At 40.5% G+C, this 15,702-nt stretch overlaps 1 protein-coding gene across 4 annotated transcripts in view; it reads right to left on the bottom strand.

Annotated features, from left to right (window-relative positions):
• Positions 1–15,702, bottom strand: part of LOC106869389 (NEDD8 ultimate buster 1) — a 39,703-nt gene that overhangs the window by 7,230 nt on the left and 16,771 nt on the right. For all 4 annotated transcript variants that reach the window (XM_089347779.1, XM_089347778.1, XM_089347777.1 and 1 more), the window contains exons 7-13: positions 14,886–14,992; positions 11,464–11,573; positions 8,294–8,370; positions 6,810–6,917; positions 2,419–2,470; positions 628–728; positions 250–338 (exon numbers count right to left, since the gene is read on the bottom strand). In XM_089347779.1, the coding sequence (XP_089203905.1) occupies positions 250–338; positions 628–728; positions 2,419–2,470; positions 6,810–6,917; positions 8,294–8,370; positions 11,464–11,573; positions 14,886–14,992 (644 nt within the window). The remainder of the gene's footprint in view (positions 1–249; positions 339–627; positions 729–2,418; positions 2,471–6,809; positions 6,918–8,293; positions 8,371–11,463; positions 11,574–14,885; positions 14,993–15,702) is intronic.

Raw genomic sequence — 15,702 nt, 5'->3', positions numbered from 1 at the left:
GTGATGATAATGATGATGATGGTGATATGGGAGCTAATGGTGGTGATAGGAGTTGCTGATGATGATGGTGATAATATAGTCTGTTTTAAAGAAGATGAGATAGTTATGGTTAGAATACCTTTGACCATAGGTCTGAATAAAGCTGAGCTGGTGCAAACATGACCACCACTGCCAACAACAACAACACCAGCAGCAGCTGCAACAACAAGTGCAACAACAACAATTACGACTACTACTACTACTACTTACTCTTCTCCATTCTCTGTAGCTCCAAGCTGATAATGGATCCTTTTCCTTTTGCGTTCCGATTCCATTTCTTTTTTAATTTTCCTCTTTTCCTAAAACAATAAATGGTAAACAACTAGAAATTTCCAGAAAATTCTTTAACTTTTTCAGTTTAAAAAAAATTTTTTTTTCTCAATAACAGGTAAATGTAAAAATATAATTCTTGAAGTTTCACTTCAGACTCGATTCAAATAAATATGACTGGGCACCCTATCCCTTCCACACACAGAATGGACCTTCCTATTGGTGGTTCTCACTGTCTTCTGATTCATGGCATTCTGGAAACCAAAGAATTACTGGTACACTTTGCATGGAAGTTGAGAAATTGCGGATACACTTTACCTCTTTTCGTTGTTCAATATGGTTAATTGCAGCCTGGATATCTCCATCAGTGGCCCTCAATGCTAAACGAGCTTCTCTATCCTTGTATCCCATGGACATCACTGAAAGTAAAAGCAAAATATTCATTTCTTTTCGATTGAACACACAACCAAAGTTTTGTTCAGAGAAAGAGAGGAAGAAGTACGATGAAGTCAACGAAACATAGGGAAAACCACATGAGTCTATTATTGTTCATATATCTAAGACACCCCAGCACATCATCATCATCATCGTTTAACGTCCACTACCCATGCTGGTATGGGTTGGATGGTTTGACTGAGGGCTGGTGAGCCAGAAGGCTGCACCAGGCTCCAATCTGATCTGGCAAAGTTTCTACAGCTGGATGCCCTTCCTAACGCCAACCACTCCAAGAGTGTAGTGGATGCTTTTTACGTGCCATTGGCACGAGGGCCAGTCAGGCGGTAATGGCAGAGGCCACACTTGAATGGTGCCTTTTACGTACCACTGGCATGGGAGCCAGTCAGGCAGCACTGGCAACGACCACATTCAAATGGTGCTTTTTATGTGCCACCGGCACGGGACCAGTCAGCTGGCACTGGCATCAACCACGTTTAAATGGTGCTTTTTACGTGTCTCCGGCACAGGACCAGTCACGCAGCACTGGCAACGACCACGTTCGAATGGTGCTTTTTACGTATCACCGGCATGGGACCAGTCAGCTGGTACTAGCACTGGCCACACTTGAATGGTGCTTTTTACGTACCACTGGCACAGGAGTCAGTCAGGCAACACTGGCAACGAATATACGCAAATGGTGCTTTTTAATTGCCACTGGCATGGTACCAGTCAGTTGAAATCAGTGGTTCTCGACTGGGCCCATAGAAAAAATTTTTTGTGGGGGGGGGGGGGGTCCATGCAATAAAATAGCAAATTGGGGATCCACAATATTATTCTAAGGGCCCCTGAGAAAATTTTGCTTAAGATATCTATATTGGTATGCATTGCAATAAACAGCAAGGTTTCTTTCTTACATGGCTTACATAGTTCAACCTACACAAGTTAATGTGTGGAAAACAAAATAGGAATATTGAAAGAAGCATCTATAAAGCTAGTTTTTAAACATCGAATGGCTATAGGAGCCCACCAGAATAAAACAGTATTCGAAGGGGTCCACCGATCCACAGTACCAGTGTACCATAGTGCACTATTGTGAACTACTAGTTTAACCCTTATGATAACAACCTGCCTGAAACTGCCCCTAAATCTATGATACAAGTTTGGTTTTAAAATATCTCAATAATCATCATCATCATCATCGTCGTCGTTTAACGTCCGCTTTCCATGCTAGCATGGGTTGGACGATTTGACTGAGGACTGGTGGACCAGGAGGCGACACCAGGCTCCAATCTGATTTGGCAGAGTTTCTACAGCTGGATGCCCTTCCTAACGCCAACCACTCCCAGAGTGTAGTGGGTATTTTTTACATGCCACCGGCACAGGAGCCAGTCAGGCGGAACTGGTGACAGCCACGCTCGAAATGGTGTGTTTTACGTGCCACCTGCACAGGAGCCAATCCAGGGGCACTGGCAACGATCTTGCTCGAATGTCTTTTCACGTGCCACTGGCACAAGTGCCAGGGAAGCGACATTGGTAACAATCAACGGCCACGCTCGAAACACCAGATTAATAATGACAGATTTATTTCACTTAATTGCTGCTTATTTTCAAAATTAATTTAAGAAACAGTAGTAATATGGTAAGAAAACAGTTAAATGGATAAGTATAACTTACCTTGTTGTAAAGCTTCATCCTTGATTGTCACCTGACTCAGTTCAGAAGAAGCCTTTAATACAAAACATAACAACATCACATTAACAGCAGTGAGGACAATACATACATGGTGAGAAAGAGAGAGAGAGAGAGGCAGATGGATAGTGAGAAGGAGTGTGAGAAAGAGGACTAGATTAGGTAAGACAGAGTGAGTGGAAAAAATGTGATGTCATTGTTTAACTCCAAGTCAGTTTTAAGCTTACAAACCTTTGATCAAATATATTCCAGTCTGGACCATCCCAACTTCCATTCAGAAATAGTACATCTTGAACTACATTAACCAATGCGTTCTCTTTTTTGAGACTTCAGCTGTGGTTATTGAAGGTGTTCCAGTTACGACCATCATGTCTTTTCTTCAGCTAGTGAATCTACAAGTACATTATCTAATCTAACCTTCTCCTTTGTTGTTGCTTTTGTTGTTGTTTAACCCCAGGTCAGTCTTGATCTTAGAGACCAATGATCAAATACATTCCAGTCTTGACAATCCCAACATTCATTCACACAAAGTATATCTTGGACTAAATTAACCAATGTGTTCTCTTTTTTGAGAGAGCGATTTAGCTAATATTTCTAGCACTGACTTCAGCTGTGCTATCGATATAACTAAAGGTGTTTCACCTATGACCATCTTGTCTTTTCTTCAGACAGTGTACCTAAGAGTACATTAACTAATGTACCAGTTGTTCTTGTTTCACTTGAGGTCAGTTCTGATCCAGCATACTTATGACCAAAGATGTGCCAGCCATGCCCATCCTGTCTCTTATTCAGGAAGAGTACATCTAGGACTATATTATCTGACATAGAAACCGTGGCAAAGTTGACACGGGGACCTGACTCAGCTCTATGGCTTGACAGACCCTGTCAAACGGTCCAAGCCACACCAGCATAAAAAATGGACATTAGATGGTGATGATAATGGTGACGGTGATGTATCCTTCCTTGGAGTAAAGATAATTTGCCAACATAACATGGCAGTCCTGGTAGGACGAATGTTGCTGTAGTTTAGCCCCAGGAGACATTGTCTCCAGCTGGCTATACGACACGATCTGTGTCCTAATATTTTCAAACAAGGGAATCTAGCACCCCAACTCAGCTCATAACAATATCTGAGTATCGCGATTTCCAGGTTATTTCCTTTCATCAGCACAGAATAATTGTTCAGCTAGAGGTGGCGCTGCCAAATTCTCATTGTTGTTGTAGTTGTATAGCCTGAAGCCAGTTCTGATCCAGCAGAGTGATGACCAAAGATGTTGCAAACATTGACATCCTATCTTTTATTGTGACATAGTATATCTAGGGATGCATCATCTTATGTGTACTTTCTTGTTGTTTAGCCCCATCCTCAGCTTTGATCAAGCTAATCTACGACCAAAGATATTTCAGACATGACTATTTTGTCTTTTATTCAAATAATTACAGAGGCATCAAGCTGTTAGATCAGGTTATGAAAGTTACAGAGAGGGTCATAGCCCAACTAATTAGGGAGCGAATCAATTTAGATGAGATGCAGTTTGGGTTCGTGCCAGGTAAAAGCACTACTGATGCCTTATTTCTAGTGAGACAGTTGCAGGAGAAATACCTAGCTAAGGATAAACCTCTGTACCTGGCTTTCGTTGACATGGAGAAAGCCTTTGACAGGGTCCCCCGATCCCTTATCTGGTGGTCAATGAGGAAATTTGGGATAGAAGAATGGTTAGTGAGAGCTGTGTGAGCCATGTACAGAGATGCTGCCAGTAAGGTGAGGGTTGGAAATGAGTACAGCAATGAATTCCGGGTAGAGGTAGGGGTCCACCAAGGTTCCGTCCTCAGCCCCCTCTTATTTATCATAGTCCTCCAGGCAATCACAGAGGAGTTCAAGACAGGTTGCCCCTGGGAGCTCCTCTATGCTGATGACCTTGCCCTAATTGCGGAGTCACTATCAGAACTAGAGGAGAAGTTTCAGGTGTGGAAGCAAGGTCTAGAATTGAAGGGCCTTAGAGTCAACCTAGCTAAAACCAAAATCCTAATAAGTAGGAAGGTAGATAAAACACAAACCCCTTCAGGTAGATGGCCCTGCTCAGTATGTAGAAAAGGAGTAGGTAGTAACTCTATAAGATGTACCCGGTGCAAGCTATGGACACATAAGAGCTGCAGCAACATCAAAGGCAGGTTAACTAGCAAGTTAGTTTTTGTTTGTGGCAGATGTTCAGGTGCAATAAAGACTGTAAACAAACAGGAAACAACTTCTATCTCATTCCAGGGTGAAAAACTAGAGGTAGTCGATAGCTTCCGCTATCTGGGCGACCAAGTTAGTAGTGGGGGTGGGTGCGCTGAAAGTGTAGCTGCTAGAATAAGAATAGCCTGGGCAAAGTTTAGAGAGCTCTTACCCCTGCTGGCGACAAAGGGACTCTCACTCAGAGTAAAAGGCAGACTGTATGACGCATGCGTACGAACAACCATGCTACATGGCAGTGAAACATGGGCTGTAACTGCTGAGGACATACGTAAGCTCGCAAGGAATGAAGCCAGTATGCTCCGTTGGATGTATAATGTCAATGTGAATACCCGTCAGAGTGTAAGTATCTTGAGAGAAAAGCTGAACATTAGAAGCATCAGTTGTGGCGTGCAAGAGAGACGATTGCGCTGGTATGGACATGTGGTGAGAATGGATGAGGATAGCTGCGTGAAAAAGTGCCACACCCTAACAGTTGAGGGAACCCGTGGAAGAGGTAGGCCCAGGAAGACCTGGGCTGAGGTGGTGAGGCAAGACCTTCGTACATTGGGCCTCACCGAGGCGATGACTACTGACCGAGACCTTTGGAAATGTGCTGTGCGTGAGAAGACCCGGCAAGCCAAGTAAGATCGTTGCCAGTGCCCCTGGACTGGTTCTTGTGCGGGTGGCACATGAGATGCACCATTTTGAGCGTGGCCGTTGCCAGTACCGCCTGACTGGCTCCCGTAGGATTTTCGAGCGAGATCATTGCCAGTGCCCCTGGACTGGCTTGTGCGGGTGGCACATAAAAGACACCATTTCGAGTGTGGCCGTTTTCGTGCGGGTGACACGTAAAAGCACCCACTACACTCTCTGAGTGGTTGGCGTTAGGAAGGGCATCCAGCTGTAGAAACTCTGCCAAATCAGACTGGAGCCTGGTGTTGCCATCCGGTTTCACCAGTCCTCAGTCAAATCGTCCAACCCATGCTAGCATGGAAAGCGGACGTTAAACAATGATGATGATGATGATGATGATTCAGGCATAGGGTGTCTCAGACTACATCATTAACCAATAAGTCCTTTCTTAGTTATGATTTGAAGGAGATTTGCCCATTATTTCTAGCAAGTGGAGGAACCTATTTCATTTCATCATCATTATCATCATTGTTTAACGTCCGCCTTCCATGCTAGCATGGGTTGGACGATTTGACTGAGGACTGGCGAACCAGATGGCTACACCAGGCTCCAATCTGATTTGGCAGAGTTTCTACAGCTGGATGCCCTTCCTAACGCCAACCACTTCGAGAGTGTAGTGGGTACATTTATGTGCCACCGGCACGAAGGCCAGTCAGGCGGTACTGGCAACGGCCATGCTCAAAATGGTGTATTTTACGTGCCACCTGCACAGGAGCCAGTCCACTGGCACTGGCAATGATCTCGCTCGAATGTTTTTTCACGTGCCACCGGCACAAGTGCCAGTAAGGTGACGCTGGTAATGATCACGCTCAAATGGTGCTATTTACGTGCAACTGGCACGGAAGCCAGAATTCTTCATTGTTTTCAAAATTAACTGAAACAAATAAAATGTATTAAATTATATTTTCTAAATATTTCTAAGTATTTGCAGTGTGCATAGACATGCAACTACAATACTTGGCAAACAAAGTGATATTAGTGTTAGCGATATTACTGTTTAGCCCCAAGTCAATGTGGAACCTGGCTGTTCAAAAGTTGTGGTGAGAGTCATTGACACCCCTGGCAAATAAAAAATTTTTTTCGGAATCTATTGTTTTCTTTTTTTTTTTTCTAAAAAAACTAAAAATTTTTTCTATGGAAAATGCTCCCCCTGACTACCAACCACTACTTTTTATAAGAGTTCGGCTCATCCATTCTTCCAATTCCACAGGAGTGTCACTGACTCTTGCCACAACAAAAATTATATAGAGTGAATAAAAGGTGTATAAGAAAGAGAGAGCAAAAGTGGGTAGGATGAGAGGAGGAGGAAAAGGAAGTGAGGAGAGAGAGAGAGAGATAGAGAGAGAGAGAGAGAGAGAGAGAGAGAGAGAGATAGAGACATGCATAAAAGCAAAAAAAAAAAAAAAAAACATTATAGCAAGAAATTTTTTTTTTAAATGAGGAGAAAATTTTGCTCGTTCTTTACTATTTTCAGCAGTGATTTTGCGAGATCCATTTTGTTGCAGTGAAATGCAACCACCCCTTGCAAAAGATGAAGGCGCATAAATAAAACCTGTTCTTTTCCTGATGTACCCTGAAGGAAGAGAAAAAAAAATGGTAGCAAAATGTCAGAATTAGTAACACACTACATTCATACATTATGTAATAACATCAACAAGAATAAAAGTGTTGGATGGTTTGACTGAAATCTGGGCAGCTGCACCAGGTTCCAGTCTGATTTGGCAGGATTTCTACAGCTGGATGCTCTTCCCAACACCAACCACTCCAAGAGTGTAGTGGGAGCTTTTAACATGCCACCAGCATGGCTGCCTGTTACAAAAAACCGGCATCGGCCACAATCATAATCTCACTTGGCTTGACAGGTCTTCACAAACATGGTATATTGCCAAAGGTCTCGGATTATATATTATTAGCATATTAGCAACGGAAGCAGAATTAATACCAAAAAGTAATCTTTGTATCCAACTTAATATGGATGTCTTGTTAGCACACCAAATACTGCAATATTAGCCTTGAAAGAACCTCTCATATAGCACCAGAATTCTCATATGATTACAGTATTTGGAGTTTTAACAAGACATCCATGTTGAGTTGGATGTACAGATTACCTTTTTATATATTTATTTTGTGACTCGCATCTAATCAACTCTGGTATACCCCAAGATAGAAGACACTTCCCTAAGTGCTGCACAGCGAGATTGAACCTGAAACCACATGATTGTGACATGAACTTCTTAACCACACAACCGTGTCTGCAGCATGAAACCAAACGAAATTGTAATTTAATTCTTTTATTCTTTTACTTGTTTCAGTCAGTTGACTGCAGCCATGCTGGAGCACTGCCTTTAGTTGAACAAATCAAGCTTAGAACCTATTCTTTGTAAGCCTAGTACTAATTTTATCAGTCACTTTTGCCAAACTGCTAAGTTATGGGGACGTAAACATACCAACATCGGTTGTCAAGCGATGGTGGTGGGGACAAACACACATACACATATATATGATGGGCTTCTTTCAGTTTCTTATTTCTTCATTGCCCACAAGGGGCTAAACACAGAGGGGACAAACAAGGACAGCGAAAGGGATTAAGTTGATTACATCGACCCTGGTGCATAACTGGTACTTAATTTATCGACCCCGAAAGGCTGAAAGGCAAAGTCGACCTCGGCAGAATTTGAACTCAGAATGTAACGGCAGACGAAATACCGATAAGCATTTCGCCCAGCATGCTAAAGTTTCTGCCAGCTCGCCGCCTACTTTCGGTTTCTGTCTTCCAAATCCACTCACAAGGCTTCGGTTGGCCCGAGGCTATAGGAGAAGACACTTGCTCAAGGTGCCACACAGTGGGACTGAACCTAGAACCATGTGGTTGGGAAGCAAACTTCTTATCACACAGCCACTGCTACACCTATAATAATCAAACAGCTAAAAGAATTATAAATCACGCACCTTCATTAATGTTAGTCGCTCAAGATTTGCCCCATAACTCTGATGGAAACAATCTTCACATATCTTCAACCTTTTATCTGTAAAATAAACAACATTGGAGTTAAACAATGATTTTATAAAGCTGCCTGGCTGCCTGCCTGCCTAGATAGACAGACAGACAGACAAATAGGTGCCTGTAAGTGTAGGTATAGCTGCTTGATTAAGAAGTTCCCTTCCAAACCACATGTTTTCGGGTTTAGTCCCACTGCTGGGAACCTTGGGCAAGTATCTTTTGCTATAGCCCTGGATAATCAAAGCTTGGTGAGTGGATTTACTAGATGGAAACTGAAGGAAGCCTGTATGTATGTGTATGTATGGAGGTCGTGTGTGTGTGTGTGTGTGTGTGTGTGTGCATGCAGTTGTTTGTGTCTTATGGTCTTGGCATTGCGTGATGGTTGTAGATGAGTGTTACTGTCACACAAGCAGTGTACTTCATTACCAATCTTCCATTGGAAACACGGCAAGCCATGGAGATATTTCAGCTTGCTTGAAAACAGGGAGAAGGGGGCACTGGCAACAGGAAGGGCATCTGGTGCATCAAGGTGGGCCTTAAAAAACTGATGACAATATACACACACACACACACATATATATATATATATATATATATACATATATATATATATATATATATATATATATACTACACTCTCAGAGTGGTTTGCATTAAGAAGGGCATCCAGCTGTAGAAACCTTGCCAGATCAGATTGGAGCCTGGTACAGCTTTCTGGCTTGCCAGTCCTCAGTCAAACTGACGTTAAAAAAAAATCAATAAACTGATTCCTTATGGTGTTTTCCATTTAATAAGGATTAAAAAAAAAAAAAAAAGAATCGATAAACTGATTCCTTATAGGATTTCCCAATGAAATTGGCTACACCCCAATTTCAACCATAACTTTTACCAATTATGATGTATTTTGTTCAAGCTTGATGCCAGCATTACTTAGGACTCATGGGATCTTTGAATGCTTTAAGTTCTCCAAAAACGAAAAAAAAAAAAAATTGGTGAGTGGAAAAAATCGACAAACCGATTCCTTATGGGATTACCCAATCAAGTTGTCTGCAACTCATTTTCAGCCAAAAGTTTACCAATTTCAACAGATTTCGCCCAAATTTGATGTCGATGTTACTTAGTTTGGTTTGAAATAAAGAACTTGATTAGCTTAATAATCCTAACTTAATCCAGGGCAAAGCTGGGCTATACTGCTAGTATATACATATATCAATGTTTAGTTTTATGTAACACAGTTATAATAAAAAGCAATTTTATATTAATCTGCAGAGTACCAGTTTATTATTCTTTAATAAGTATAATATCGATAGTGACTTCGAAGTTTCGGCCAGCTAAACCATTATCAGATTGTCTGACGGCAGTTTAACTAGCCAAAATTTTGAAGTTACTGTCAATATTATTCTTGTTAAAGAATAGTAAATATACATATATAAAACAGTCTTCTTACATTGCATGTCCAGCAAGCTCCCTCATTAGGCATTGGTCAGCCCAACATTGTATTAGAGGACACAAACCGAAGGTGCTGTGGAGTAAGGCCAATTCCAAATCCATGGGGTTGTGAAGTGAACTCCTTAAACCACGCATCATCATAATCATCATTTAATGTCTGCTTTCCATGCTAGCATGAGTTGGACAGTTTGATTGAAGACTGGCAAGCCAGGAGGCTGCACCAAGCTCCAATGTGATCTGGCAAGGTTTCTACAGCTGGATGCCCTACTTTAGGCCAACCAATCTGAGAGTGTAGTGGGTGCTTTTTATGTGCTACCGGCATGAGGGCCAGTCAGGCTGCACTGGCAATGACCATGCTTGAATGGTACTTTTTATGTGCCACTGCCACAGGACCAGTCAAGTGGCACTGGCACTGACCACGTTCTGTAAAACTGAAACTATTGCATACATTACACAATACTATATATGTAAATAAATATTACTATATCGGCATGTCAATATTTCTATCTATATATTATCATCAGTATCATCATCATCATCATCATTATTCAATGTTTCACAGTTTGACAGGAGCTGTGCCAGCCTTCATTGTCTGAATTGGCATAGTTGCTTCAGCTGGATGCCATTTCTAATACCAACCACTTTACAGAGTGTACTGGGTGCTTTTTATGAGGACCAGCATGTATGTACATTAGTATATGCATATATATATACACATATATATATAGTCTGACAAGACGTTCATAAGGCTAAGGCCTTTGTGGATGTGAAACCATTGGTTACTCTATATACCAGATATAGACTCAACTACTTATATATATATATATGTTACTTGTTTGAGTCGTTTGACTGTGGCCATGCTGGAGCACCACCTTAAAGGGTTTTGTAAGTGTAGTACTTATTCTATCAGTCTCTTTTGCAAAACCGCTAAGTTACAGAGACATAAAGACGTAAACACACCAACATCAGTTGTCAAGCGATGGTTGGGGGACAAACACAGCACAAAGATACAAACACAAAAATACACACATACACGCATATATTTATGTATATACGACAAGCTTCTTTCAGTTTCTGTCTACCAAATCCACTCACAAGGCTTTGGTCAGCTTGAGGTTATAGTAGAAGACACTCGCCCAAGGTGTCACACTGTGGGACTGAACCCGGAACCATGTGGTTGGAAAGCAAGCTTCTTACCGTACAAAAAACTTAAGCAGTGTTGTGTGTAAATACATACCTGTTACCTGTCCAAATATGCTGATCACACCCAAGCCAGCATGGAAAACGGATGTTAAACGACGACGACAACAATGATGATGATGATGCATGTTTGAACCTGTAAGGAAGCCATTCACTATTTTGTCATGGAGAAAATTGCTTACTGTAGACAAATTGGTGTAAATACAACGAGCCAGTTCCAAGTAATTCCCAGCCAAACTCATGTAGGTATTTTGGAGAAGTTATCTCTCCTTCGACATCAGACTCTGGGAGTGGGAGGAGCAACAGACTGACTTGAGATAGATCTTATATTTCAGTCAGCATAATGTATATATGTATAGTAACACAATAAAACAACACCAATGGCTGAGTGGTAGGAGTCTAATACCTCATCTACTCAATCATTCCATTTCTAAAATCAATAAATAGGAAAAACAGCAGTGCTACATACCTGCATCAGGTAATTCATCGATGTTTTGTAATTGTTGATAGCACCAAACAATGTCCAGATTAACCAAGGCAAAATTATCAACAGCAGACAGAATATCAGATCGACACTTTCTGAAGATGAGATTGAAGACATCAATGAGACCAAGTAGATAAATGAAACATGTCAACCTTTTTATCTTTCTTTATCTCACTCACTCTCTATTGATCTAAATATTTAACTATCTATATACATGTATGTGTGTATATAAATTTGGATGTGCAATGTCAGTGTGCATGCCCGATAGAGTGTTAGTACCTTGAGAGAAAAGTTGGACCTAAGAAGTATCAGTTGTGGTGTGCAAGAGAGATGATTGCACTGGTATGGTCATTTGGTGAGAATGGATGAGGATAGCTGTGTGAAAAAGTGCTACAACCTCTCTCTCTCTCTCTCTCTATATATATATATATATATATATATATATATATATATATAAAGTGTAGTATATTGCCACTTAAGTGTGGCTGACCCCTAGGGGTGGATGTTACTGTTGCTTTTAGCCCCAGGAGGACATCTCCTCCAGCTGGCTTATCGACACACGACTGTGTCCTGTTTGCCAAGGGAAGTTATCCCTCTCACCATAACTTCCCTTGGCAAACAGGACACAGTCGTGTGTCGATAAGCCAGCTGGAGGAGATGTCCTCCTGGGGCTAAAAGCAACAGTAACATCCACCCCTAGGGGTCAGCCACACTTAAGTGGCAATATACTACACTTTATCGTGCAGTTACTGTTAATACTTCATTTAGAGAATTAACATTGCTTATATATATATATATATATACATATGTGTGTATGGGTGTATGTCTTTCTGTGTGTGTATGTATGTGTTTGCCTCCAGTGTCAAAACAGACTGAATGTCCAGTCAGCTGTGTCCAGTCCTCTCATTCCACACTTTTAGGGTTTGGTTCTCAGCTTCCTCCTGTTCTTTAGAATTCTCCTATAAGAGAGGAGCTTAAGGTTAGCTATCTGGGGGAATTTTATGCCAATGGCCTAGTTCTCATAAGTGATTTTATCAAAGAATTTAAGTAATTCCAAAGGTGGAAACAGAGCCTAGAATCAAGAGGTCTCAAGGTAAACAGAGAAAAGACAAAAGTTTTGGTAAGAAGGAAAGACAGAATATGACAATCTAAAGACAATACATCATTGTCATTATTATTTAATGTCCGTAGTCCATGGTGGCATTTTTAGAACAGTGCTTCCAGACCCCAACAAGCAGGAAGAACTCCACAATGTTGTTAAATGATTCATGGTCCGTGTAGTTTCCTCAACAGGAATTCACCTTGCAAGGAAGACAACAAGTGTACCAAATGGTTTCCAAGACTATCAATAAAAGAGACCCAAACAAACGAAAATGGCTTTCCCTCTTACGAAAGGAAAATACCAGAGGACTGAGACTTCCAAACTTTAATTGGCTGGCATAAAACTGACCATAGGTGGACGCCTCACTGCCTACTCATGACGTAAATGTTTAGTGCACATATCAATTTTGAGTTCTACAAGTGAATAATTTCATTACAAATGCCTGCAAGTAAAGGATGCAGCTGAAAGACTTTTTATTTTGAATGGCCATTGGTGTGGCACTTGTAAATGATGTCTTCATGTGGTTTATATTTTACCATTTCTTTTTTGTTTTTCTTTTCAGTTCCCATCATTCATGAATTAGTGTGATACACATCATGTGTATGCCATTGAAACTTTAATCAAGAATGGTAAATCTGAGTTTTCTTTTTGCCACACACTATAAAGTTATCAAGGGATTTAATGCTGCAATATTTACTCAGACACAGAAAAAAATGGCTGAGATAACATTCAGTAGGGACAATGCATCAGTAGCTATGATGACTTCTGAGTTTATCTTTTTTCTTTGTCATGCCCATTCATGAAGATAACTTAACATTCAAATACTTGTCCGTCTGGAAAATGGTTTACTTCACTCGGTCATCTGTTACACAGCAAATACCAAGTCCAAGGGACACAACAAACATTATTTTCTTTTCAAGCTGGGTGTGTATAATACTTTAGAAATAATACATTTCTAAATCTCTCAGAGTGATTTATGCAGTAGTGATACGATAAAGTAGTTGTTTGCTGTCAACTTAATGGGACAGTCCCAATAAGGGAATCATACTACTGCTATTTAGCCCTAGGAAGCTGCACCGCTTCCTGTTGGCCTTGACACATTTCCTGTGTCCTTATGTTTACGAGGGGGGGGATTCAATGAAATATTTAAAGGAAAAATAGATACATAACTTGTTACCATAATGGTTTCAAATTTTAGCACAAAGCCAGGAATTTTGGGGGAGAAGGTATGTCTTTTATACCAATCCACCAGTGAACATAAGGACACAGGAAATGTGTCAAGGCCGACAGGAAGCGGTGCAGCTTCCTAGTGTTAAATAGCAGTAGTATGATTCCCTTATTGGGACTGTCACATTAAATTGACAGCATACAACTACTTTATTGTGTATAATGCTTTAGCACAAAAATGTTTTTGCCCCTCAATCTTACATCAATCTTCAGTTTATAATAAAACATTTGTCTGATCATTTTCCTATGCTTACAAAATTGATAAGAGAATTTTTAAGAATTCAATGAAATATTTAAAGGAAAAATAGATACATAACTTGTTACCATAATAGTTTCAAATTTTAGCACAAAGCGAGGAATTTGGGGGGAGCAAAATGTCTTTTATACCAATCCACCAGTGATCACTCATTACTTGTTTTATTGGCTCTGAAGGGATGAAATGGAAAGTCGACTTGGGCAGTATTTGAACTCAGAACATAAAGACATGAAATGCCACTAAGACTTTTGCCCAATGTGCTAACAATTCTCCCAGCTTGCTGCCTTAAATAACTTCATATCATAATCACTAATGGATTTGTAGTGTATTTTGATCAAAAACACCTTAACTGCAGTTAATTGTGTCTCATTTACCTAGTATTTTAACCACTCAGTCATTATACCTATACACACACTCACAACTATTTCAGGTACTAAATGATTGATAATAAAATACATTATTTACATTTAACAGATATTTGTCCTCATCTTGTTTGTTGTAGACACAACGTTTTGGCTGATATACCCTCCAAATGGCATAGTAGTTAAGAGCACGGGCTACTAACCCCAAGAATCCAAGTTCGATTCCAGGCAGTGACCTGAATAATAATAATAATAATAACATCGAAAAATACCTCAGGAATGAGAACCCAGGTTCGAAATTTCCCCAAGTCACTTGATGAAGGCTGGAGGGTATTATCAGCCGAAACGTTGTGTTCACAACAAACAAGATGAGGACAAATATCCGTCAAATGTAAATAATGTAAATAATGTACATAATTCCTCGTCTCTTAAATATAAAACTGATAATAAAATGTCTTACTTAAACTCACTGTCTGCTTCCAGGAGTAAAATGAGAGCTGAAGAATAGTCTTTCTGTTTCAAGTATGATCTTCCTTTCTCATTAAGTGCCATAGCAAAAGCTAGAGCCTGCAACATAAATCAAAGAATTTAGTTCCATTTATGAAACTGTATTTTCATCATTTGTTTAAGGTCCATTTTTACCTTGTTAGAATGCGATGGAAAGGGACGTATTTCACACAGGGTTATAGATGGATACTCCAAACCAGAGAGTTACAAGCTGATATATTATCGACAGGGAAATGACAACAGTAAACACCAATAAGAAGGGGCAAAGCATGTCACACTGGTGCTGGTGCCATGTGAAAAGCATCCAGAGCACTCGGTAAAGTGGTTGGCATTAGGAAGGGCATCCAGCTGTAAAAACCATACCAAAGCAGACAGTGGAGCTTGGCTTATCAGCTCCTGTCAAACCATCCAACCCATGCCACCATGGAAAACAGACATTAAATGATGATGATGATGATGACGATAAAACATTGACAGTCACACAAGTGCATGCACACACACACACACACACGATGGTCTTTGTGCAGTTTTCATCTACCAAATTCACTCACAAGGTATTGGTCAGTCTGGAGTAATAGTGGAAGACACTTCCCGAAGGGGCCATGCAGTGAGACTGAACCTAGAATCATGGGATTGTGAAACAAACTTCTTAACCATACAGCCAACTGGTAACCAATCAGTTTGTACCTCAAGCCTTTCAGACAAATAATTGAAGAGTTAAAACAAAAATTGGTTTCAAATTTTAGCACAAGGCCAGCAAATTCGAGGGA

Source organism: Octopus bimaculoides, chromosome 2, assembly GCF_046866305.1.
Source record: "Octopus bimaculoides isolate indiv1 chromosome 2, ASM4686630v1, whole genome shotgun sequence".
In the NCBI taxonomy this organism is placed as follows: domain Eukaryota; kingdom Metazoa; phylum Mollusca; class Cephalopoda; order Octopoda; family Octopodidae; genus Octopus; species Octopus bimaculoides.
The sequence above is the reverse complement of the archived record's forward strand: the minus strand, read 5'-3'. Positions and strand labels throughout refer to the sequence as shown.